Genomic DNA, 24,890 nt, shown 5'->3' with positions numbered 1-24,890 from the left:
GGCCTCGCTTCCGCCGCCTCCAGATTTGAGCTTCCGCCCCGCAGTCGGGCCCGCCTTTCAGGGCCGGGCTCCGCCGGCTCTGGGGTTTGCCGGATCGGGTTTACGGAGCAGTTGAGCGCGAAAGTACTCTGCTTGCAGTTTACCCACGACCTGAGTTGTATGCTGACAGAACACGTTCTTCGGTGTACGGTAATCGCAGGTCTCTCTCCACATAGTACATCCGCGACAGAGGCAAAGGGGTCCTCGGCCGCGCATAACCCAAGCTGCAGGAATGGTGGAGGTGAGAAGAGAGAAGAAAGCAGCCCGCAAGGCGATCCCCTCCGTGAGCATTCTGCCTTTGTTAGCCAGTGTCCAGTGTTGGAAATTTTCGCTTTCCCTCTACTCCCAAAGTCTTTCTGTTAAGGCCTAGCTGGAGTCAACTGTAAAACCTTGGCCAACCTGACTGCGCACTGACCTTCCCTTGGAACCTCGTGTGGCATCTTGGGAATTATCACTAGTTTCCTTTTCACCAGCATATGCCTTGTTCTCTTCAATAGACTGTGAGTTCCTTGTGGGCATCAGGCCGCCTTTTTTGCATCCGTAATGCTCAGCACCCACCATGTTGCTGTGCACATAGGACCTTCGTAAATCATTGCCGTCTTAGGGAAGTCAATAATTAGTCCAGTGGTTCTCAAACTTGAGCAGGCACCAATCACCTGGAGGGTTTGTTAAAACAGTTTGATGGCCTTTGCTGGTATGGTTCAGTTGGTTAGAGCGTCATTCAGTGGGCCCCAGGGGGTCGCAGTTTTGATTCTGGCCGGGGCAAGTGCTTGGGTTGTGGTTCCTCATCAGGCATGTAGGAGAATGTTTCCCTCTCACATCCATGTTTCTCTCCCTCTGTCCCGCCCTCCTTCTCTCCCTACCTTACCCTCTCTCTAAAACCAATAACCATGCCCTCAGATGAGGATAAAAAACAAAAGCAAACACAAAAAACAGATTGATGTGCCTCATCCTCAGAGTTTCTGATTCAGTAGGTCTGGAAGAGGACATGAGAATTTGCATTCCAACAAGTTTTAGTACCCTTTTTTTAAAAAAAATTTGTTTTACTTATTTTTAGAGAGGGGAAGGGAGGGAGAAAGAGGGAGAGAAACATCGATGTATGGCTGCCTCACATACGCCCCCTACTGGGGACCTGGCCTGCAACCAAGGCGTGTGCTCTGATTGGGAATCGAACCAGTGACCCTATGGTTCGCAGGCCAGCACTCAATCCACGGAGCCACACCAGCCAGGGCAATACCCTCCTCTAGTTCTCTTGATCTCAACTGCAGCAGTAAATTTCAGCTATTAGGATTGAGTAGAGTCCAACATTGGAGCCCAAAATAGTACTGGACCTGGTCAGAAGTTACTAGAAATGAGGGAGAGGAACTGGAGCTAAAAATACAGAAAGTAGAAAATCATTGTTTGAACCACTAATGATATAATCACTCCAGGCAATGATCATTAACGACTGATAAAACTATTAGGAGAAAGGTTGATTAGGATTTTATACATTTTTAAAAAGATTTTAATTTATTTTTAGAGATGGAAAGGGAGGGAGAGAAACACCAATGTGTGGTTGGCTCTTACATACCCCCCCCTATTGGGGACCTGGCCTGCAACTGAGGCATGTGCCCTGGACTAGGAATCAAACTGGTGACCCTTTGGTTTGCACATGGGTGCTTAATCCACTGAGCCACACCAGCCCTGGCAGGTTGATTAGGATTTTATATGGATGGATCAGGTTACCAGCTCATTATTGATGAATCTTAACATCACTAAAAATGGGACTACTGGACATAATGTGCCTCATGATGTGATACAGTTGGAAGTACAAAACACTTCAGAAGACTTTATGCCAAAAAATTGAATCTAGCCAAGAGTCTAGATCTGACTACGAATCTTCAGGAAATATGGGCAGGAGAGGAACATGTTAAATGATAGCACAAGGAAACAATTAACCAAATCCAGATTGTAGGAAGTTCTTTTTTTTTTTTTTTTTTTTTAAATTTTTAAAAAGGTTTTGTTTATTTTTAGAGTGGGGAACAGACGGAGAGAAACGTCAATGTGTGATTGCCTCTCCCGCGTGCCCCCTACTGGGGACCTGGCCTGCAACCCAGGCATGTGCCCTGGGCTGGGAATCTAACCAGTGAACCTTTGGTTCCCAGGCCAGTGCTCAATCCACTGAGACACACCAGCCAGGGCTTTTTTTTTTTTTTTTTTTAAGATTTTATTTATTTTATTTTTAGAGAGAGGAGAAGGGAGGGAGAGAGGGAGCTTGCCTCTCTCCATTACTTGCCTCTCACTCGCCTCTAGTTGGGGATCTGGCCCAGGCTTGTGTCCTGACCTGGAATCAAAATGACAATCTTTCAGTTCTCAGGCCGGTGTTCAATCCACTGAGCCACGCCAGTCAGGGTCAGATTGTAGGAAATTATTCAAATTTCTTCTATACATTTCATATCCAAATGAGAAAGAGATTATCTATTAAATATGTGGTCCTTATTTGTATCCTGATTCAAGCAAACCTACTGTAAAAAGACATTTTTTGAGACTGTTGGGAAAAACTAAATACAAACTGAGCATAATATGATATTAAGGATATTTTAAAAATTTATCAGGTATGGATGTGTTTTTTTAAATTACTTTAGAATAGTTTTAGATTTACAGAAAAATTGCAAATATAGTTTCCATTTATTCCAAACATAATTTCCCTTATTATTAATGTCTAATATTAATATGGTACTTTTTTTCAGAATTAATGAGTCAGTATTTGACACATTATTACTAAGTAAAACCTTTATTCTGATATCCTCAACTTTTCTCTAATGTCCTTTTTCTGTTCCACCAACTACATTAGATTCAGTTGTCATGTCTCCTTAGGCTCCTCTCAGCTGTGACAGTTTTGTGGACTTTGGCTTTTGATGACTTGGACATTTTAAAGTAGAACTGGTAGAGTATTTTTAGAATGTCCCTTACTTGGGGTTTTTCTGATGTTTTTCTCATTATTAGATTGGACTTATGGGTGTTCTTTTTTTTTTTAAAGATTGTATTTATTTATTTTTAGACAGAGGAGAGGGAGGGGGAGAGAGAGGGGGAGAAACATCAACTGGTTGCCATCTCCACACCCTCAACTGGGGACCTGGCCCACAACCCAGGCATGTACCTTGACCAGGATTTGAACCAGCGACCTTTAGGTTCGCAGGCCAACGCTCAGTCCACTGAGCCACACCAGCCAGGGCAAAAGTGGGCTTAAGGATTTTTGGGAGGAAGACCACAGAGCTAAAATGCCATTTTACAAGGGTAGCTACTATCAACATGACTTACCACTGTTTTTGTTAACCTTAATCATCTGGCAGAGGTAATGTTTGTCAGATCTCCCACTCAAAAGTTACTTTTACCCCACAGTGTTCCATCCTGTCCTTTTTGGAAAGCAGTCACTATGTGCAGCCCACACTTGAGTGTGGAGTTATGCTCCACCTCCTTGAGAATGAAGTATCCACATAAATTATTTATAATTCTGCATGAGAGATTTATCTACGCTCCCCATTTTTTATTCCAATATATATTGATATCTGATCCTTTGACATATGCCTTCATTGTGTGTTTGGGTTTTTGTTTCTGTTTTGGGGTACTTTCTTACTTTCTGGGACTATAAGATACTCCAGGCTCATCTTGTATATTTCCTGCCCCAATCCTGGAATCATCAGTTTTTCCAAGGATTCTTGGTTCCTTTTGCTAGAAAATGGTATTAGAAGGCAAGATTTGAGTGCTAGCTTTGCACATTGCTACAGGGGCATCTTACTTTTTGCCCTTCTCAGCTGACAAAGGAAATTCATGTGTATTCTGTTATATATATGCAATATCTATAAATATTTTTTATATAACCACTTAAATCTATACATGGGTGAGTTTTTTTAAAGTCTATTACAGATATGTAGTATAATATTTACAGCTGGAAATAATTATACAGCTAAGGTTTGCTTTTTAAAACTCCAGCAAAAGCCCTGACTGATGTGGCTTAGTGGGTTGGGCATTGTCCAGCAAACCAAAAGGTCACTGGCTCGATTCCCAGTCAGAGCACATGCCTGGGTGTGAGGCCAGGTCCCCGGCTGCGGTACATACGAGAAGCAACCGATCGATACTTCTCTTTCACATCAATGTTTCTCTCCCTCTCTTTCTCGTTCCCTTCCCCTCTCTTTAAAAATAAATAAATAAATAAAGTCTTTTTTAAAATAGAAACTTCAGCTCTGGCTGGTGTGGCTCAGTGGATTGGGGGCACCAGCCTGTGAACCGAAAGGTTGCTGGTTCGGTTCCGGCCAGGTTCCCAGTTGGGGAACCTGCTAGAGTGAGAGGCAACCAATCAGTATATCTCTCACACACTGATGTTTCTCTCTCCCTCTTTCTCCCTCCATTCCCCTGTCTCTAAAAGTAAATAAATAAAATCTTTTAAAAAAATAAAATAAAAACTCCAGCAAAACAACAAAAAAATAGGACAGTTGGCTAACACAATCATAGAAGCAGAGTGATGGGTATATTGAGGATTCATCATTATACTATTCTATTTGTGTGTATGTTTAAAACATTCCATAATAAAAATTTTAATATAATAATAGATCCAGACCTTGCTGGTGTGGCTCAGTGGATTGAGCACCAGCCTGCAAACAGAAAGGTCGCCAGTTTGATTCCCAGTCAGGGCAAATGCCTGGGTTGCAAGCCAGGTCCCCAGATGAGGATGTTCGAGAGACAACCAATCTCTGTATCTCTCACATGCTGATGTTTCTCTCCCTCTAAAAAAAAAAAAAAAAAAAAAAAAAAAAGGATCCAGAAAAACCTCAATTGCCAGGCTTCATTTAAAGATAGTCAAGTCTTTATAGACAGCCAGATACAGTGCATTCAGACACACACACACTCACACTCACACATGAAACTCATCCTAAGTGAAACTGCCATCCCTAAGTGAAATTTTGAAGAGGATACATTTTTTTCTTCCTCATTTTTGGATTCATCTGCCTGTACAGAAAACCCAAACTTATTGCTCTCTTTCTATTTCCTAAATCTCCTGCTGGGGAAAATATGATCATTTGAAAGTTTCTTGTGACTATAAATCAAAGTGTAATTTCTCCTAGGCATTTAGCTTTTTGCTTCATCTTTGGCTGGACATGGAGTGGCATTGTTTTTGGCTTAGGAATTTCAGGCAACAGGTGTTCGGTTGGCACAGCAACAGTCCTCAGTTCCCCTGGAATTGTACCTGTGGGTAGTTCTTCTCCAAGCCGCACAGGCATAGATTCCCTGCCTGCTCTAAGGTGACTGAGGAACAGTCTGTGCCCTGCCTCATTCCTTAAGTGACACTTCCTAACCCTCTCCTCTTTAACTAGTGGTTGGTAAGAAATAGGGTCTTGGTCACAGGGCTGGGGAGACTGCCAGGACTCCATGTTTCACCTTGGTTCCTTCTTGGTCTCCCTCCCCCCAACCCCAGGTTGAGGGGAAGAGGACAGAAAGAGGAGGTCCAAACTCTGAAAATGGTGAAGTAGCTGCTTCATGTGGGCAGATGGTTTTTATTTCCAGGTTTGTCTTTGTTTTCTCTGGATTGTTGCCATCTTTGGGCAGTCCTGGGTCATACTAGGCAGAGAGTGGGAAGATGCAGACTCACCTGTGTAGCAAAATGCCAGGGCTCAAACTAGCATCCATAAAGGACTGCTGGTGGCCTTTTCTCTCTCCTGCAGCCCCTTTTTACTCATCAGGGATAGATCATAGCTGGTTCCTGTTTTGTTCCGAGCACAGGAGTTCCTGGGACTGCTGATTCTGCATTAGGTCAAATACATTTCCTGTTGATTTGATTAGTCCCCTTCCAAGCAATGCATTTATAGGAGGAAGAGAGATTTTTGCAGGCATGTATTTGCATAAGCAGCCAACCTCCTCCAGGCGCACTCACATGTGCACGCACACACACACACACATTTTCTCCCCATCCACCCACAAAGCGTCAGTCACATTTAGAGTTTGCACAAATGCACACCCTCCCTCATATATCACAATGCACATCCTCTCACCCACCCACACAACTCTCCCACAAAATCACACCTGCTTGTATACTCTTCAAAGTATGTTTCTATACCATGGAGAGAGAGAGGAGATAGGTAGGAAGAATGGGTCCTGAGAGCTCAGGAAGGGAAGTGCCCTGCAAGTACAAATACTAAGAACTGAGGATTCAGAAACAAGGGTAGAGGAAGCAGGAACTCAGGGCTTCAGGACCCATATGGATAGTGTGCTGTGGTAGTGATGTGTCTCAGGTCTGCAGCTGAGGCAGGAGGTTTGGAGGTTCTGAGTAGAGAGTACAGTGGTATTCATGACATGTCTGAGAAGCATATTTCGACAGATGGCAAAGGATGTTCTTGGGCTGAAATTCCTTGTCAGAGTTCAGGAAATTACTCTGGAGGAATGGGGAAAGTAAAGGAAGTGGAAGGCTGGGTTTGGGCCTTGGATTTAACATTCTCTAGGAGGGGTCTTTCCATTGTGGTAGGAGGATGCTTCCTTCCGCTGTAAACTGGAAGTCCCCTCTAGAGAGGGCAGGTTGGGGAGAGAGCCTTGAGAAGTGACAACTGCTCAATCAAATGCAGGGCTGCAGCAGCCACATTGCCACAGTAGAGCCCTTGCAAGTCTGGTTTCAGCTCTAGACTGTTGTCTGCTTGATCTGATCCGACTCAGCCCAAATTCAGAATCTGTGGATCCTGGAAAGGAGCAAGTCTTTTTTTCTTTGGGAAATGGTCCTGGAGACAACCCACAGTGCCCAAGAGAATTGGTCTACTGCTTCACAAATCCGAAGACTGGGCCCCTGCCATCTGACGGCGCTTTCGCTTCCGCAGTCTCTCCTTGGGCTGCCGCCTGGGGGCGCCCCCAGCTGGGTCTGAGGCTGCCTCCAGAACTGCTGTTGCTGTTATCATTAGTGTAATTAATAAACAAGCAGTGATGGGGCCAAGTGGAGAAAGAGTCAGGCTCCTGCTGCTCTGAAGGCGAATCCTGGAAAGATCCAATGAGGCTGTGGGGAAACGGGACGGAGTGGCTTGTCCCTCCTCCCCACTCAAGAATTCTGGGAAGGGTCCTCTGGAGTAAGCTCCAGGGCCCAGGTAGATAGAAGCTAGGGCAAGAGGAGGGGACACCTGGATTTAGAAGCAGCTCTGCATCTGCCTGACAGGATGTCCGTGGGAGCAGCCACCCCAGTGATTACTGGTTGTGGGACAGGCCAAGCTCTGAGGAAGTTATTTAACAGGCATCTGCCTATTTATTTATGGAGTGCTTACGGTATGCAAGGTGCTCCTCTAATAACTAATGTTTTATTAGATACTGAAGTAATAGAGCCAACTTTCATATCATGTCCTGGAGAGTCGGGGGTAGAAGCTGAGAAAGCAACTAGGAAGAACGACAACCCCCAAAGATGTGGATCACTGGACTTTGGCCTAGCAAATAAAACCTGAGGATTAACACGAGCTTGGAAAACTCAAGACTCAAGGCCCAAGGTCTTGGAGATAAAGGGGTGGGAAGTGGAGCACGAGTTGGGGAATCTGGGTGAAAGTCTCATGGAAGAGGCATGAAGGGGTGCTAGTGAATCCTGTGGGGGGAGCCCTGAGTCACAGTTTCGAGGGTCCTGATGGTTGTGAGTGTCTGGGACACTGAGATGCTTTATATCCCAAGGAGCAGATGCTGGGTTTTCAGGATCAGAATCTGGACAAAAGTTAGGGTATAGTAAAGGGTTCTAGAGAGGTTTTGAGGGAGGGATCTGGAGTGTTGGGTTTGAAAAGGTTCTGGAGTGTATGTGGGAGAGGAGGGGCGTGGTTGAGGTGCCCATCCAGGGGACCCACTCAGATTAGGGTTGGGCATTGGGGTAGCTGGGGCAGGGGGTGCTGGCCCGGGTGGGGATCGGCCGGAGGCCAGAGATTAGGCTGGCACCCGCCAGTTTGGCTTCCGAGCAAGCCGCCCGGGGCCCCGCGCGGCGGCGGGGGGGCCGGGGGGAGCGGTACGAGCTCTCGCTGCGGGCGGGAGGACTAGGGAGGAGGCGGCGGCTCAGAGAACATGAATCAGCGGCGGCGACGACGGCTGTGGAAGAAGCGCGGTGGCCCAGGAGCGGCCCCGGGGACCCCGCGCCGCTGACGGGGGCCGCTGAGAGTCTCTGTGGGCCCGGGAGTCGGAGGCGCGGGCCCCAGCACCACCCCCGCCCGGCCCCCGCCCCTCCCTCCCTCAGCCCTCCTCTCTCCCTCCTCCTTTACCTCTCCCTCCTCCCTGGTCACTCGCTGGTCGGGCCCGGCATGGTGCGGCGTCGCCGCCGATGGCGCTGAGGCGGAGCATGGGGAGGTCGGGGCTCCCGCCGCTCCCGCGGCCACCGCCGCCGCCGCTGCTGCTGCTGGCGGGTCTGGCCACTCTGCTGCTCCCGGAGCCCGTGGCCGAAGGTAGGAGCTGGCCCGGGAGGCAACGCGAAGCAGGGGCTGCGGAGGGGCGCGGCCGTGTCGGAGCCGGGCACCGCAGCCCAGCGAGCCCCGGGCCTCGGCGGGCCGGAGATTTGGGTGGGGGGGCCAAAGCTGGAAGGCCGAGGCTTGGGTACTGGGGGAGGGGTAGTAGCGGTGTGTTCGCGGTCGGATCTCGGGGCCCCCACCCCCAACTTTCTTTCGTCTAGGGCTCTTTTGGCGGGGTGGAAAGGAGAGGAGTGGGGCAGTGTGCTGAATGGTCAGCGGGGGTGTTTGGGACCGAATTTTCCCACCTCTATGTTCCTAGTTGTTTGCTCTCCTCATCCAGTCCTGGGGACCCCCATTCTGCCCACCCCACGCACCAAGGTCTCTTTCTGAAACCACTGGGGCTGGGGCCGAGTACCCAAGAGGCACCATTTAGGCACAGGGGCTGTGAGGGTGCCGGCTCACAGAAAACGTCTGAACAGACTCTAGTTCCTGTGCCCACTCATCTTCGTGAAGCCTGGCGTGTTGGAGAGGGTGGGTGAGGTTGCCAGTCTTTGTGGGGGTTAGCCTTGTGTTCCCACATAGCCACGGGGGCATTTGCCAGTCACAGCAGCGCTCCTTGCAGCACCCTGGATCCTCAAGTTTACTCTCCACGCCCTGGAGACTGCTGGGTGTGTGGGGGTGAGCCTCTCCCTCCTTGCCCTGTGACTGATCCTGACCAGATGAAGGGAGTAAGGAAGAAACACAGGCCCAAGTAGCAGGCACTGAGCTGGCACCTTCTCTTGAGACAGGACTCCCTGCCATATAAGCCTCTCAGGGAAGGGAAAGGAGACAGTGAAAAGTATTTACAATCTGAAAGGTGTATGTCTCAGGGTCAGAGAGTCCAGGATTTATTTATAGAGTCACACAGGAAAGGGTAGGAAGAAGCAGAACTGGATTTCAGATACGTGGATTGTTCAAAGAAGACGAGGAGGGGTGTGTGCATATGTGTGCGCCTGTGTAGAGGGTACTGTTCAGAGGGTGGCTTCTGGTGGTGTGACAGTAGCTCAGGGGTCTTGGGCTTCCCGTTCAGGGCCCCTCCCCCCCTTCTACCTCCTGTCTTCCTAGCACCCACCACTGCACACATTCAGGTATTAATAGAGCAGGCGGCTGCCAGGAAGGCTGCCATGTGTTTTATCTGACGTGGTTTTGCAGCCATATGTTCTCCACTTCAGGGGAGCACCCCCTCCTTCCCTTCCTCAGCCTCCTTTCCTTTGCCTGGGTGGGGTGCCAGGGATTGCCAGCAGTAGTGCAGGTCTGGCTTGACGCCTTGGGTGGAGAACTGGCTGCCTGTTGCACTGGCTGGGTACTGCAGTCATTCCCAGGGCAGTACCTGCCCCAGATGTATAGGATTGCCCCACTCTTTCAGCCTGGCTTGCCTTCTTTTTGGTTTTTGGGCCTGAACTTAACATTGCCCAGCAGGGAGGTATGGGGAAGAGGTCTCAGTACTGGGGGGTACTTGGCAGTGACAGACATGGTGCCTGGAGAGCCTGTCATGCCCCTTCCCACAGCCCTTCCACATTGTCCTGCCTCTGCTTCCTTGGCCATTGGCTGGGAATGAGCCCTCTGACATAGAAGCTAGATTCTGGAAGAGGACAGGGGATATTTCCAGAGACAGGGAACCTCTCAAGCTGGCTGACACATTCTCCTTCCCACCTCACAGGCCTGAAGTTCATGGGAGCCCCGGCGAAGCTGACAGTGTCTCAGGGGCAGCCGGTGAGTCTCAACTGCAGTATGGAGGGGATGGAGGATCCTGACATACAGTGGATGAAGGACGGGGCTGTGGTCCAGGGCCTGGATCAGGTGTACATCTCAGTCAGCGAGCAGCACTGGATCGGCTTCCTCAGGTGCAGGACTGTGGGGGACGGTGTGGGATGCCAGCCTGGGGACGTTGGGAGCTGGGGGCAATGCTGATGCCCGGAGGTCTGTGGTTTCTTTATTTGGCAACCTGTGGAAACTTCCAGAAGTCGGGACAGGCTGAACCCATTGAGTCTGCCCAGCAGAGCTGCCCCCCATGACCGTGGGAGGTGAGCCTGGTATCCTGTTTCCACAGCCTGAAGTCAGCGGAGCGTTCTGATGCAGGCCAGTACTGGTGCCAGGTGGAGGATGGGGATGAAACCAAGACTTCCCCGCCAATGTGGCTCACAGTAGAAGGTGAGGAGGCGCATGGGCATGTTGGCTGTCTGCTGGTGACTACGCCTCGGGAGGAGAAAGTGTAGTGGAAGAAAGCTACCTCACTGTCCTCTGGAGCCTGATTATTCCAGGCTCCAGGCCCACCCCATCATCGGAAGACCATACCTACTGCAGTCTGGGTATTTTAGAACCCAGGGTGCAACTAGAACCCACAACCTGTGGGATGCAAGTCATTTTCACTTGTCTGAACAGGAAGCCTCAAGCACCCATCTGGGCTGGACCCTGTTCTGCCAAGTGGCCAGGCCAGGAGGGGTAGAAATGGGGGAGGAGAGAAAGGCTCTGCAGCTGCGAGAGCTCAGAGCTGTTCAGCCCAGGAAAACAAAGTGACTGAGAAAGTAACAAAGGGCTCTCAACTGGATCTGGGTCCTGCCAGCAGAACTCCGCTCAGGCTCCCGCCCGCATCTGCCTTTCTGCCCTTCCCCCAGCTCCCTACCCACTGCCAGAGAAGGGCTGTCAGAGCAGGTCTAGGAAGGGAGAATCTGCCTCACTCAAGGGGACAGCATAAAAGATATTCCTAAGGGGGGCAAAGAAGAGCTCTTCTGTCAAGCTAGGTGCGTGTTCTATAGTTGACCCAATCATAAGGACCTGTGGGACCTTATGCAGAAAGAGCTTCAAATGGTAGCAGACTTGGGGTTTGGGCAGTTGGAAGCCAAGAGGTGGCAAGGCTCACCCCCCATGCCCCTTTTCTCCCTAGGTGTGCCGTTTTTCACCGTGCAGCCAAAAGATCTTGCAGTACCACCCAATGCCCCTTTCCAGCTGTCTTGTGAGGCTGTGGGTCCCCCTGAACCTGTTACCATTATCTGGTGGAGAGAACACATGAAGGTTGGGGGACCTGCTCCCTCTCCTTCTGTTTTAAATGTAACAGGTGAGCAAGCTTAGGAGGGGCCTTGAGCAGGGGTGGTGAGGCTGGCGGAGTTCAAATCTGCTTAAATCACTGTTTGCTGTTGAGTGTCCAGAGCAAGCCCTGATGCCTGGGTATGTGAGCTGCACCATTGCTAAGCTCATTAATCGGGTGTGCTAGGCTGGCTGGGTGGGCAGATTAGTGGTGACCCTGCTGTGTGTGCTTAAGGAGGATGCTGGGGCCTCTTTCCCTGGTTCATGATAGTGCAGACTGTGTACAGCTGGCCCTGGGAGGTGAATTGGATAGGATCAGGGGCACCCATTCCTCCTCCACCCCCGCTCCTCCCAAGGGAAGGAGCCAGGAACCAGCCCACGCAGATCTAGGAGGAGTGTCTGGCAGACTTGCCTAGAAGACAAGAGTCTCAGGCTGAAACAGAGGGAAGGAAAACGGGGAGGGGAGGACACACAAAAATAAAAGACCTCCTTTCCTAACAGCCCTTGTATTGCTTTCCTAAACAACTGTCTGTGCATACTTCCTCACAGTTAGACCAAAAGCAGCTGTACCTGCACTCCTAACTGGACCCCAAGATCCTTGGGCACGTACCTCACATGGTTGTGAGGCTCACTTATCTGTGAAACAAAGTTAATGTTTCTGGTGGAGGCTTGAACTGGCCAAAAAAGATTGTTGTCTGACGTTGGTCTCATGGACTGGCAGGAGGGAGGGGACGGGCTCTGATCTGCCAGGTCCCCTGGCAATATGAATCTCGAGAAGAGGTGGATTTCAGGACCTGTTGGGAATAAGGTCAGGTACTGTTTAGGAGGTACTGGCTTGGAGCAGATTAGAAGGGCGGTTGGGTTTTGTACTCTCCAGATGTGCGTGGTTGGGACCCTCCGGCAGCCAGCCTGGTAATAAGCACTCACTGAACTCCTACTCCACCCCTCACACTGTGCTAGGCACCATGGGGGATGGAAGGAATACAAAAGAAATAGAAGCCATCTGTCCAGCCCCCAAGGAATTAGAGGCAAGACACATGCATAAGGAGCCAAGAGCTATTGCAAGCCGAAGAATCTGCAGATACAGCAAGGATATGGCACACAGCAAACAGAGAAGGGCTCTGGAATGTGTAATAAAGGAGTGACCAGAAAAGGGAGGCAGTTTTGTGCTGTCTTTGGGAGATGGGATTGAAGTGGGAGGGGTGGCATAGCATTTCTCAAGGGCTTACTGTGTGCCATGAACTTTTCATATTTGGTTTTCAACAATTCTCCCATTTGGGAAATGAGACAGAGCCCCAGCCTTTGGACTTACGCCTAGGCCCGTTCGACTCCCTGTTCGTTCACCCGCACCTGGCTGTGTAGCCCCTTTGGCTGGAGGGACTTCTAGGATAATAAGATCTGGAGCCTAAGTATCCACCTTCCCCAATCCCAAATGGAGTGGGAGTTTCTCCTTGGGGGTGGGGGTCGGGGCTGACTGAAGTTTTCTGGCCCCAGGGGTGACCAAGAGCACTGTGTTTTCCTGTGAAGCTCACAACCTGAAAGGCCTGGCCTCTTCACGCCCAGCTACTGTACATCTTCAAGGTAGGAGAGTTGGTGGGGAGAGGGGGTAGGTGAGGCAGGAGCATTCTTGGCAAGCTGTCCAGCAGTGGGTGAAGGCAGAATCATTTGGTGGTCCAGCTCTTCTCAGTCCTGCTGGGATCTGGAGGATGAAGGGTTAATTGGCACAGCTCCATTCCTAGTGGGAGCACCTGAGACCCTGCTGAGGCAGAGATGAAAATAGAAACCTGACGTCACAGCAGATTTCCCATCATGAAGCAGAGCCCTTGGGAGGGAGGGAGGGAGGAAGGAAGGGAAAGAGCGAGCCAGCGGGAAATGGTCAAGGCTCATGCCCAACCTTGCTTCTGCCAGCCCCTGTGGAGGGAATGGGAGAGGGAAAAACAGCCTGGCAGGATGCTAGAGGAGACCCAGAGGGCTGCGTGTGCACGGAGGGAGGCAAGGAGGGAGGCGATGCTGGCTTGTGGAGGAATGGGCTGTGGCTGCACAGACTTCTCTCCCAAGGCCGAGGTACTGCCCCCACACACACCCACTATCATATCCTTTTCCTTGGTCAGACCAGGCTCTTGATTCAGGGAGAGGCAACCTCTCTCCAACGGAGGCACTCTGCTGGGTATCTGCCTCCTACTTGTTGTTTTGCTTGTATATTACTGTGGTCCTGGGAGTGCTGAGGTCAACTTCAGTGTAAGGGGGGGCGGACCCTAGAGAGGGACTTAAGTCTTGACTCTTATGCCTCCTGATTAAAGAAAGCATAAGGATATCTCTCATATCTTCCTGGGCACTGCACTCCAGACCACTGACTCTGAGTTCCCATCCACAGCACTGCCTGCAGCTCCCTTCAATATCACGGTGACAAAGCTCTCCAGCAGCAATGCTAGCGTGGCCTGGACACCTGGTGCCGATGGCCGAGCCGTGCTCCAATCCTGTACAGTCCAGGTAAACAGAGGGTGGGACAGTCTCTCCTGGCCTTGTTCACGCTGACTGCTTTAGTGGCACTTTGTGGACAGTGGAATCACATTAGATAACACTAGACTTGCCCATGGGGCTTGGTCTCCAGCTCTATTCAGGTGTTGTTCCCTTACCAGGAACAGTCCAGGCTACTGCCTCTTATCATAGGGTTCTCTAGTAACCAAGTAACTGCATATTGGCCGAAACCCATGCATTCTTCAGGCTGGAAAGCAAATCAGTAGAGCAGACTTGAGATGTCTGGAAGGGTTTTTCTTAAGTTGATGAAACCCTAAACCTTTGCTTTATCTGACACCTGCACTCTCACGCCTCGCCCCCTTACTCATGCCAAAGGGAACCAGGGGACTAGGAGTTCTAGGCCCCAGGGAGTGAAAAACCTGGATAAGCTGACACTAAAAACAAGAGGCTACACAGACTTACTTATTTTCAGATGTTTACTCAAAAGATATTTAATGAGCACCTTCGAAACTGTTCTAGGCAGTTGCCCCAGGCAAGAAAGGCCCTTGCTGTGCCCTCTACCATTTAGAGGACTCCACTGTGGGCCTCCTTTGGCTGCACCCCCACACCCCTCGTCCCAGGGCAAGCGGGCACGCCCATCCGGATCAGGAGGACAGCCCCTCCCTCCTGCAACCGCCACGCCCCACCCTACTCTGGATACTTGCGTTTCTCGTCTTGTGGCTGCTGGGCCTGGTGGGCCTCTTCCCTGATCCATCCTTGGGAGGGTACAGCAGCCATTTGTGGGGGGGGGACGGGTATGCAGGCAGTATTCCACACCTGTGCACACAATGTCCCTGTGCCACCACATTCTGGCTTGGGGGTCCAAGGAGTTGGAGAATTATCAATGAGAACCTGACCCTCCTGGAGCTTCAAAAGCTCCAGGTTTTGAAGCTTTTTCTGTCAATACATTAAGATAGAAAATATTTTAGTATTTTATTTAACAGTTTTGTTAGTTGATTTATAACATTTAAATATTTAACTATATGGTACATGGATCTCCATCTGTACTGTTGCCCTGGGCTCCCAAAATGGGAGGTGAAGGCCCGGTTCACAGTGCCCCTAGGCTCCCAGTTCTCTGCCCTTGAGAAGCTCTGAGGAGACTTTGCGATCGCTGGCATACAAACAGTGGAAATAAGTGGCAACGACTATAACCAAGTTGCACACCAAGCATAAAGGGGCATAATTTTCTGGAGTAGCTGAGAAAGGCTTTCCCAGAGAAAGTGGTATTTGTGTTGAGAATTAAAGGACGAGTTGTTGGACTTTACTAGGAAGAGCAGGTCATTCTAAGCAAAGGGAACAGCATTCGCAAAGGCACGGAGGTATGGCACCTGGTGTGTTATTAGAGGGGAGGGTCTGTGGGAAGGGGTAGGTTGCAAGTGTTTGCTGATTGACATTAGCTCAACCACCCCACATCTATCCCATCTTCCATCTCCCTCAACATTAGTTTTCTGATTCTCTGTAGGTGACGCAGGCCCCAGGAGGTTGGGAAGTCCTGGCTGTCGTGGTCCCTGTACCACCTTTTACCTGCCTTCTCCGGGACCTGGCACCTGCCACAAACTACAGCCTCAGGGTGCGCTGTGCCAATGCCTTGGGGCCTTCTCCGTATGCTGACTGGGTGCCCTTTCAGACAAAGGGTCTGGGTAAGGGGCTCTCAGCAGAGTGGCCACAGGGCTGGAGCGGGGGAGGGGCCATCTGGGTTCCAGTTCTGAGTTAGTTAACTGGGAGAGGAACCACTGGAGAGGGAGCTTCACGCATCATTTGGCAAACACTTACTGATTACCTACAGCCTACTTATGAGCTAGATAAATCCTACCCCTCTCCCCTGCAGCTCTAGTCTGGCAAGTGGAACAGATGAGAAAAGTAGATAAAATCGGATAAAAAGTGCCTCAGGGTGGTTCAGGAATACCTCCATAAAGAGATCCGAGATCCGATTGATAAGGAAGGAGCCACGTTTTGGGGGGGAAGTCACTGCAGAAAGAGGGCGGAGCCAGTGCGAAGACCTCAGGGCGGGAAGTTGTTTGGAGTTCTCTAGCAATTGCAAGGAGGTTGGCGGGAGAGTAGCGAAGGTTGTGGCTGAGGCAGTCACCAAGGCGATTGAGAGAACACTCTGCCTCGCAGGGGCGCTGCCATTGCTAAGGGCGTGACAGGGGTGAGAGCAGTCAGGCCTGGAGGCAAACTTCCCCCCTACCTGTTGCTCTCTAAGCTGTTTAGCTCTTGGGAGTGGGCTCCAAAGGCCTGCGTCGGATAGTGATGGTGGGAAGGGCAGGGCTCTCAGCAACCTTCTCTCTTTGGGCACAGCCCCAGCCAGTGCTCCCCAGAACCTCCATGCCATCCGCACAGACTCGGGCCTCATCCTGGAGTGGGAAGAAGTGATCCCTGAGGGTCCTTTCGAAAGCCCCCTGGGACCCTATAAACTGTCCTGGGTTCAAGACAACGGAACCCAGGTAAGGGAAGGAACCCAGGTAAGGGAAGACCCAAGCCTCAAATCTCTGAGCATATCCCCTGAGTCACCCCACAGGGCTCTCTAAAGCCATCGGCTTCAGAATGATTGTCCTTGGTAAGCCTGACCGCCTTGGTGGGCTGGGCCTCCCACCACCCCAGGGGGCCCACTTCTCCCACCTTCTCCTGCAGGCTGCACTTACTGGGTTAGGTTTTCTGTTAGGATTGCATCCATTGGCTACTTTGTATGTAAAGCAGGAAGCACATTTCTGCAGACTGGGGGAGGGCACAGATAAGGCCTTATTATCCACAGCCCAGTTCCCTCCCATCCCCCACTTCTGCATTCCTGGGACTGAGCCTTGTTTGTGTTCCCGGGGGGCCTCTGCAGCCTGGAGTGGGAATGTGATCACTCCCAGCAGGTTGTGTTCCTGCAGCCTCTGGGCCCCGTGTCCCTAGACTCCCATGTTACCAGCTAGACCTTTTTCTGCCTTCAATCCCCAGCTGGAGGCCTTTTCCTCAGACTCACTGTGAGATGGGGGCTTTTCTTGGCTGCAGGGTGAACTGATAGTGGAGGGGACCTGGGCCAACTTGACAGTCTGGGATCCCCAGAAGGACCTGATCGCACGCGTGTGTGTCTCCAATGCAGTTGGCTGTGGGCCCTGGAGTCAGCCACTGGTGGTCTCCTCTCATGACCGCGCAGGTGAGGCTGATAGAGGGAGGGGACAGGATGAAGTCTTTCAAGGGCACCCCAGACTGACGAGAGGAGACTGGCATCACCTTACCTGTCAACAGGCCCAATGACTCAGAGTCAAGCAGTTGACAGTTGATACTCAAACTACACCTCATTCTCTGGTTGTGCCTTAGGTCCCAATAGCCGGAGCATGTTGCTAACAGGGTAGGAACTCTTGGGACGTCCTTTGGAGCCCCTCTCTACTCGGGACCTTAATTGACTTAGGGAGTCTCGACCAGGCCAGATGGCCATCATCAGAAAGCTTTCAGGGGACTCTGTGGTGTTAGTCTGCCTCACGCCTGTGTCTCCCACAGGCCAGCAGGGCCCTCCCCACAGCCGCACATCCTGGGTGCCTGTGGTCCTGGGCGTGCTGACAGCCCTGGTGACGGCCGCCGCCCTGGCTCTCATCCTGCTTCGAAAGAGGCGGAAGGAGACACGCTTCGGGTAAGGGGTAGGGACACAGAGGGGGAGGTGGGTGATGACTGAAGACCTGGGGGTTGACCCCGAGTCCTGGGTTTCCCTTTAGGCAAGCCTTTGACAGCGTCATGGCTCGAGGGGAGCCAGCCGTTCACTTTAGGGCAGCCCGGTCCTTCAATCGGGAAAGGCCTGAACGCATCGAGGCCACACGTGAGTGGTGGTGGGGAGTCACATGCGGGCAGAATGGGCTGTCCTGTACCCCTGCCTGTTTTCCTATTACTAATTCATTAATTTGACCAATATGATGAGTCCCAAGCACACAGTATGGAAAAGACACACAGATCTTACCCTGGTGGAGGTCGCCATTCTAGCTGTGGCAGAATTAAACTAAGCTTATCTCTGCTCTGTGGGTGGAGTCTGGGGTGTAGGAGGCAGGCTCCGTTTTGGATTTGGAACCAGGGCCCCTTTCCTTTCTCTCGCCGCTCCCCAACAGTGGACAGCTTGGGCATCAGTGATGAACTGAAGGACAAACTGGAGGATGTGCTCATCCCAGAGCAGCAGTTCACCCTGGGCCGCATGTTGGGCAAAGGTATGTGGGGCTGTGCAGTGGTTGGCGTGAGTGGAGTTTGCCATGTCTGGGTGTGTTTAGTTGTTCCCATCCCTTTGAGGGTGTGGACTTGGGTCAGATCCTATAAAGGGAATATGCTTATAAACTCCTGAGTTTGGGATGCTTGGGGGAATGGTAGCTGGAGACAGGGGGTACTGATGAGGAGTTACTCCCAGCATGCTGTGCTTTGGTTGTGGATGAGGGAGCCTCCTCCAGTGGCCCCAGAGCCTAATGAGTTTGTGTCCCTATGGAGGGTCACCTGGGAGAGACGGGAAGGGAGGACAAAGGGTAATGGGACTCTTCACCATAATTTGGATTGGTTTGTAGGAGAGTTTGGTTCGGTGCGGGAGGCCCAGTTGAAGCAGGAGGATGGCTCATTTGTGAAAGTGGCTGTAAAGATGCTGAAAGGTGAGTGGAGAATAGTAGATGTGGAGTGAGGGCATCACGTAAGAGGATGAACGGGGTGACTGATCCGAAAGCAGCCTCTGCTGGGTCCCTGGACTTTCCAAGAAGAGTTAGTCAGCACTAACCGGATGCCATGCGAATAACTCACAGGCACGAACGCACACACACTCATGCCCCAGCCTTTGGTCTCTGCCGGCAGCAGTGACTGTCCTCTGGGCTCACGCAGAGTGATGAAAGCCGTGGTTGGATGAGCTTCTGGGCTTCCGAAGGGAAGGCATTAGCGAGTGGAGGAATTCTTAGACAGCACCACTCCCATAGCAGGGATTCTCCTGCTTTTGGCCAGACTGTCCGCTGGGCCCCCTGGGAAGCCCAGGGTATCTGACGGACAGGGTAGCCTTGGGTCAGAACTGGGGACGCATCTTCCTCATCCCCTCCTCCCATCCTTCTCTCCCAGCTGACATCATCGCCTCGAGTGACATTGAAGAGTTCCTCAGGGAAGCGGCTTGCATGAAGGAGTTTGACCACCCACATGTGGCCAAGCTTGTTGGTGAGCTCCTTCTTAGGGGAGGCAGATACAAAATAAGGCTAAAACTGTGCTCCCCAAAGGTGGGAGGGCAGCCTGCGGGAGTGAAGTTCAGCCTTACCTGGTGAGCAAGCAGATGGCAAAATAGCCAGGAGGTCCTGGCTGAAATCTGCTCAGACTCCAGGTAAGGAGTTTAGTTTGTAGGCCCTGTACCAAAAGTCTGCACTTGGAGGAAAAGGGGACAGAGAAGATGCTCCAGAGATCTGGTGGCAGCCATAGTTCATCCTGGGTGGTCCTTAGGCCAGTGTGGAACTTTTGGGGTAAGAGGTAGTGGAGCCAGTGCTAGAGGTAGGATTCAGCAGGCGGGGGCTCATGCAGACACCTGAGCCATCCTTTGACCATTGTGGGACCCGCTCCTGACTCTTGTTTGTTCCCAGGGGTCAGCCTCCGGAGCAGGGCCAAAGGCCGTCTCCCCATCCCCATGGTCATCCTGCCCTTCATGAAGCACGGGGACCTGCACGCCTTCCTGCTCGCCTCCCGGATTGGGGAGAACCCCTTTGTGAGTGCCTGGGGGGGGGCTGGCCGGGAGTAGGAAAGGGACAAAGACCCTGGGAGACAGGTGGTCTGGGTGGGGAGCTCCAAGTGAACTGGTTTGGAGAAGGCAGGCTTTGAATTTGACTCTTTTTTATTGTATTTTTTCCATTAGCATTCATCTTCCTAATCACCACAGTCTTGTCCATGTCCATGAGTCCTTTTTCTTTTTTGCTTGATCCCTTGGCCCCCTAACTGCCCTGCCGCAGAGCTGTCAGCCTGCTCCTTGAGTCTGCCACTATTTTGTTTGTTAGTTCAGTTTGTTCATTAGATTCCACATAGGAGTGAAATCATATGGTGTTTGTCGAGTTTGACTTTTTTATGCTTGCTGGAAATTTTAGGCTGGGCAAAGACATCTTCTGGGAGAAGAGACCTGTGGAGCCCCCAGTTGGGGGAATCTTGACTTGGGGCATTCTTGAAGATTTGCCAAAGCTTCCTTGCTTTGGGAAGCCCCTCCATTTCCTTCCTTTCAGTGATTCCAAGGACAGTCTTTAGGCTTTCTGGCCGGGAACCCCATTTACGCCGCTCTGACTGGGTGGGCAGATCCAGCCTGAGCTTGCTCTGTCTGCCCACCAGGACCTGCCCCTGCAGACCCTGATTCGGTTCATGGTGGACATTGCCTGCGGCATGGAGTACCTGAGCTCCCGGAACTTCATCCACCGAGACCTGGCCGCTCGGAATTGCATGTATGTGAATTCTGGAGGCTCGGGCTGGGAGAGAGTAGCTAGTGCCAGCAGGAGCTGGCTAATCGTCAGCCCTTGCCCAGGGCAATATCTGCTACTCCAGGAGACAGCTTGGGAACCTGGTAAGGCTGCCAGTGTGACCCCGTCCTTCAATACTCCTCACAGGCTGGCAGAAGACATGACTGTGTGTGTAGCCGACTTTGGGCTTTCCCGGAAGATCTATAGCGGGGACTACTATCGTCAGGGCTGTGCCTCCAAATTGCCTGTCAAGTGGCTGGCCCTCGAGAGCCTGGCTGACAACCTGTATACTGTGCACAGTGACGTGGTGAGTGTGGTGGCACAGTGAGGCTTGGTAATGCAAGTGGTGTGGACTAGTGTGTGGGTGGACTTTTAGGATCCTCAAGGGCCCAGCCAGGTCAGCGCTCTGGGCCTTGGCTGCCTTGTATCAGGTCCCTGAGCCCCAAGATGTGCTTGCCTCAGAGGCTCTGCCTGGCTCAGGAAGCCTAATGACACCTTTCCTCTTACTTTGATTCTGTCCCAGTGGGCCTTTGGGGTGACCATGTGGGAGATCATGACTCGTGGGCAGACACCATATGCTGGCATCGAGAATGCTGAGATTTACAACTACCTCATCGGCGGGAACCGCCTGAAACAGCCTCCGGACTGTATGGAGGACGTGTAAGTGCCCCAGGAAGGGGATTAAGGGAGGAAACAGGAATTTAGGGCTTCAGCTGATGACTGACACCATAGCTTCCAGGCCAGTGGTGGCTCAGAAGCTCCATTAGACCTTTTTCTTTTCTTTCTTTTCTTTTCTTTTTTTTTTAATGTCTATGTTATTCATAAGAGGGAAGATTGACCTTCACCCCAAACTTCTTCATCTACCACCTCCCTGTTTGCTTTCTTTCCTCCTTTCTTCTCATATTTCTTACTCCAGCCTTTTCCTATCACTCTGTTCTCCAGTCTCCAGGGAGAACCAAGAGCCTAGAAGGCAGAAGTTACAGAGCTGAGCAGCAGGCAGTGCAGGTTTCCCTGTCACCTCCCCTCCCCCGCTCCTGCGCAGTCCCCAGCCAGCCTAAGACCTCCTAGGCAGAGCACAGCTTTCCCTCCCGCTAAGAGAGGGCTGCACTGGGACAAGGGAAAAAACTGCTGCTCCATCACATTCCTTGCTTTTGACAAGGAGGGGGTGCTGGGGGCGGGAGGTTGGGTTCCTTTCTTCCCTTGGCCTCTTAAGGGAGTGAAGGGACTCCCTCCTGCTGGTACTAGTGAAAAGGTCCTCTGGGGGCCCAGGGACACTCCAGCTTGCATGGGGTGAGGGAAGAACAGACAAGTCACAGTGGGCGTCATGGTTAAGAGGCACATATTCTAAAGTGACAGGGATCTAGGTTCATACCCCAGCTCATTCACTTAGTAGCTGTATGACATTGGTCACCCTACTTAACCTCTTTAATCCCAGTTCCTCTTCTACAAAATGGGGATAATACATAATAGTCTTTTCCTCATAGGATTAGAGTAGGATTACCTCTATTTCTTGCCGTGGGATTGGACCTCCAGCAGTCCAAGGTTGTGGACAGGTAGAGGAAGGCTCAACCTGAATGGTGGGGCCCTCTTTCTCTAGGGCAGTGGGTTCCAAGTGCCCTGATCCTGGACTGTGGGTAAGAGACAAATCTGAGTCACAAACCAGGCCCTACCCCTCTTATTCATTCCGCCGAGCTCAGGGCATGGCAGGGACAGGAAGCTGGGTTGCAGCCTGCCTAGGCCCCTGGAGCTACTGAGAGTCCACTGGGCAGTGGGGACCAGTCCCTGGCTTAGTCTCCTGTGCTTGCTGTCAATAGAGGGTGGGCAGATGCTGGCCTCCCACCAGGCAGCCTGGTGGACAGGCGCCAGTTGGCTCCTAGCACAGCCTTGACAATGTATCGCAGCCTGGCCACAGACCCATGGCCCCAGACCATTCCCACGGCCTACTCGGTGTCTGGCACGGTTCCCTCCATCATTGGAGGCCCCTGTCAGGAGCTCTGGTGTGTGGGGACTGTTGGGAGCCTTTTTTGTAGGCACCAGGAAGGGCATTTGCTCTCTCTGACTAATCTGGCCTCAGCCCCCTCCCATCAGTTTTTTCCCTCCTCAGCCTGAGGCATGCCCTAGGGGCAGCATAAGACCTCAGGGGATCTATAAGTTTCCTGAAACTATGTCAAAATTGTTCCTGCAGGGGGAAGAGGGCTGGAAGCTTTTCTCAGATCTCAAAGGTATCAGTGAACAAAGGGTTTAAGACTGCCTGAACAGTTAAGGATTTAGGACAAAGGGTAGATGTCAAAATCTACATTCCAGGCTGTGTTCTGCAAGACAAACACTTCTAGTACTTCCTCCTGAGAGGAATAGGAGGGACTCTGGGGCCAACCCACCTGGCTTCCAGTTGCAGCTTCATCACTTTTCACCTGTGTGACCTTAGTAAATGTTTTTAACATCTCTGTGCATCAGTTTCCATACCGTTAGAGTCGGGATCACTTATTTCATAGGGTTGCTGTGAGAAGAGTTCCTGAAATACATGGTAAGCCCTACATGAATGTATTAAAGTAAAAAAAAAAATTTTAAATTCTGGTTTTGGCCCTGGCTGGTGTGGCTCAGTGGACTGAGCACCAGCTTGCAAACCAAAAGGTCGCTGGTTTGATTCCCAGTCAGGGCACATGCCTGGGTTATGGGCCAGGTCCCCAGTTTGGGGGCACGTGAGAGGCAACCGATGGACGTATATCTCCCACATAGATGTTTTTCTCCGTCTCTTTCTCCCTCCCTTCCCCTCTCTCTAAAAACAAATAATTAAACAATATTAAAAAAAATATTTTCTAATCTGGTTTTGTATGCTTAAAGGCCCTCTGTTTTTGAGGGAACGCCCTCCCCTTCCCCTTTCTCCTGGCTCCTCACTACTGCCCCTCACTCTTCTCTCTGCCCCAGGTATGAGCTCATGTACCAGTGCTGGACCGCCGACCCCAAGCAGCGCCCAAGCTTCACATGCCTGCGGATGGAGCTGGAAAACATTCTGGGCCACCTGTCTGTGCTGTCCACCAGCCAGGACCCCTTATACATTAACCTGGAGAGAGCTGAGGAGCCTGCTGACGGACACAGCCGGGAGCTGCCTGGTGGGGGCCAGGCCTGTGGCGGGGCTGAGGGTGGCAGCGGCATGGGGGCAGTAGGGGGCACGCCCAGTGACTGTCGGTACATCCTCAGCCCTGCAGGGCCAGCTGAGCAGCCCAGGCAGGAAGAGCAGCAGCCAGAAAGCCCCCACAACGAGTCCCAGAGGCTCCTGCTGCTGCAGCAAGGCCTACTGCCCCACAGTAGCTGTTAGTCCATCGGCAGGGGGCATCTGGGGCCATGCGGCTAGCTCTGCTGGCTGACCTAGCCCCATCTGACCCCAGCCCAGGCAGCAAGGCGTGGAGGCTCCTGTGGTAGTCTTCCCAAGCTGTGCTGGAAGCCTGGACTGACCAAACCACCCAATCCCAGTTCTTCCTGCAGCCACTCTGTGGCCAGCCTGGTCTCCTCAGTTCAGGCCTTGGCTGTGTGGAGGTGGGCCAGGCCTGGTTGTCTAAACCCAGGCAGCTGGCAAGAGGGGGTGGTTATGTTTCCATGGTTACCATGGGTGTGGAAAGGAGTTGGGGGAGAGTGCATCTAGCCCTGTGGGCCCCTGCTCTCCTGGCTGAGCTGCCCTGCTGCTTCAGTGCATGCATTGAGGTATTTCTGGCCTAGGGGCCCAGCTGTGCCCATGCTTGGGGTTTAGATGCCCAGGTTTGCCCCTCCTCACAAAGAGATACCCTTGTATTATTCCCCTTTAGGTGAGAGTTGGTACAGTCAGGACCTAAGCCCTGTGACAAGAGGTGGTGGGAGATTCTCAGGTCTGAATCGTCACCTTCTGATTGCCAACCCTGCTTAGGCCAGGAGTAAAGTGCTCTACCAGGTCGCAGCGAGGCATGCTGGATTACCACAGGCTACCACTTGCCCAACTTCTAAAGGCAGTGCCCCAAGCCTGGCAAGAAGGGGTGCTGTAGGGCTTGCCCACAAATGAGTGCGGCAAGAGAGGAGACCAGCAGCCCCTCTTCACGCCCTCGTATAGTGTGTCTGAGCATGCTACCAAATCCCGAAATACCCTGACACTAACAAAGGCAGCTGTGTCTGAGCCCAGCCCTTCCGTGCAGCATCTCATAGTCCCAGCTTTCCCTCTACCTGGAGACCCTCTTCTGTCCCAGGTCTCCGGAGATGGAGAGAAAACAGGCCTGAGGGCTGGAGTGGGCGAGGGGGAGTTACTGGAGCCTGGACCCCAGCCCGGGCTGGGGGAGTGCATGGGGTGGGCCCTTGCTGTTAAGGACATTTCCAAATCCGTAGATGCTGTTTAAAAACAAATAAAATTGAAGACTAAAGACCTAAGGCTTTGTCTCTTAAATTTACTTTTTTTCTAGATCACAAAAGTTAAGCA

The 24,890-nt window shown here is 51.8% G+C and overlaps 1 protein-coding gene across 3 annotated transcripts; it reads left to right on the top strand.

The window, feature by feature from the left end:
• The first annotated feature begins 87 nt into the window (after positions 1-87).
• TYRO3 (TYRO3 protein tyrosine kinase) lies at positions 88-24,841 on the top strand. 3 transcript variants are annotated; one of them, XM_054565566.1, is made up of 19 exons: positions 88-280; positions 10,159-10,342; positions 10,549-10,649; positions 11,383-11,553; positions 13,017-13,103; positions 13,897-14,012; positions 15,502-15,679; positions 16,338-16,483; positions 17,034-17,178; positions 17,523-17,652; positions 17,735-17,835; positions 18,119-18,214; positions 18,560-18,640; positions 19,092-19,184; positions 19,598-19,719; positions 20,328-20,437; positions 20,600-20,759; positions 20,976-21,112; positions 23,378-24,841. In XM_054565566.1, exons 1-19 carry the CDS (start codon positions 160-162, stop codon positions 23,766-23,768), a joined length of 2,670 nt encoding a protein of 889 aa, XP_054421541.1. In that variant the 5' UTR covers positions 88-159; the 3' UTR covers positions 23,769-24,841. The 3 variants fall into 3 exon arrangements, with proteins under 3 accessions (XP_054421541.1, XP_054421542.1, XP_054421543.1); XM_054565567.1 differs by having other exon boundaries at positions 223-280; positions 10,159-10,211; XM_054565568.1 differs by lacking the exon at positions 88-280 and adding an exon at positions 8,321-8,456.
• The last annotated feature ends 49 nt before the right edge of the window (positions 24,842-24,890 follow it).

Source organism: Pteronotus mesoamericanus, unplaced genomic scaffold (assembly GCF_021234165.1).
Source record: "Pteronotus mesoamericanus isolate MK-2021 breed Mesoamerican mustached bat unplaced genomic scaffold, CSHL_Meso_final contig_164, whole genome shotgun sequence".
Lineage (NCBI taxonomy): Eukaryota > Metazoa > Chordata > Mammalia > Chiroptera > Mormoopidae > Pteronotus > Pteronotus mesoamericanus.
The sequence above is the reverse complement of the archived record's forward strand: the minus strand, read 5'-3'. Positions and strand labels throughout refer to the sequence as shown.

What these genes read in the sequence shown, in the direction of transcription:
- TYRO3 (XM_054565566.1), top strand. Translation starts at nt 160, where the DNA reads ATGCTGACAGAACACGTTCTTCGGTGTACGGTAATCGCAGGTCTCTCT. An exon ending in TGAACGCATCGAGGCCACAC is followed by an intron (nt 17,836 to 18,118) that starts GTGAGTGGTGGT and finishes GCTCCCCAACAG; the next exon opens with TGGACAGCTTGGGCATCAGT. An exon ending in ACATGTGGCCAAGCTTGTTG is followed by an intron (nt 19,185 to 19,597) that starts GTGAGCTCCTTC and finishes GTTTGTTCCCAG; the next exon opens with GGGTCAGCCTCCGGAGCAGG.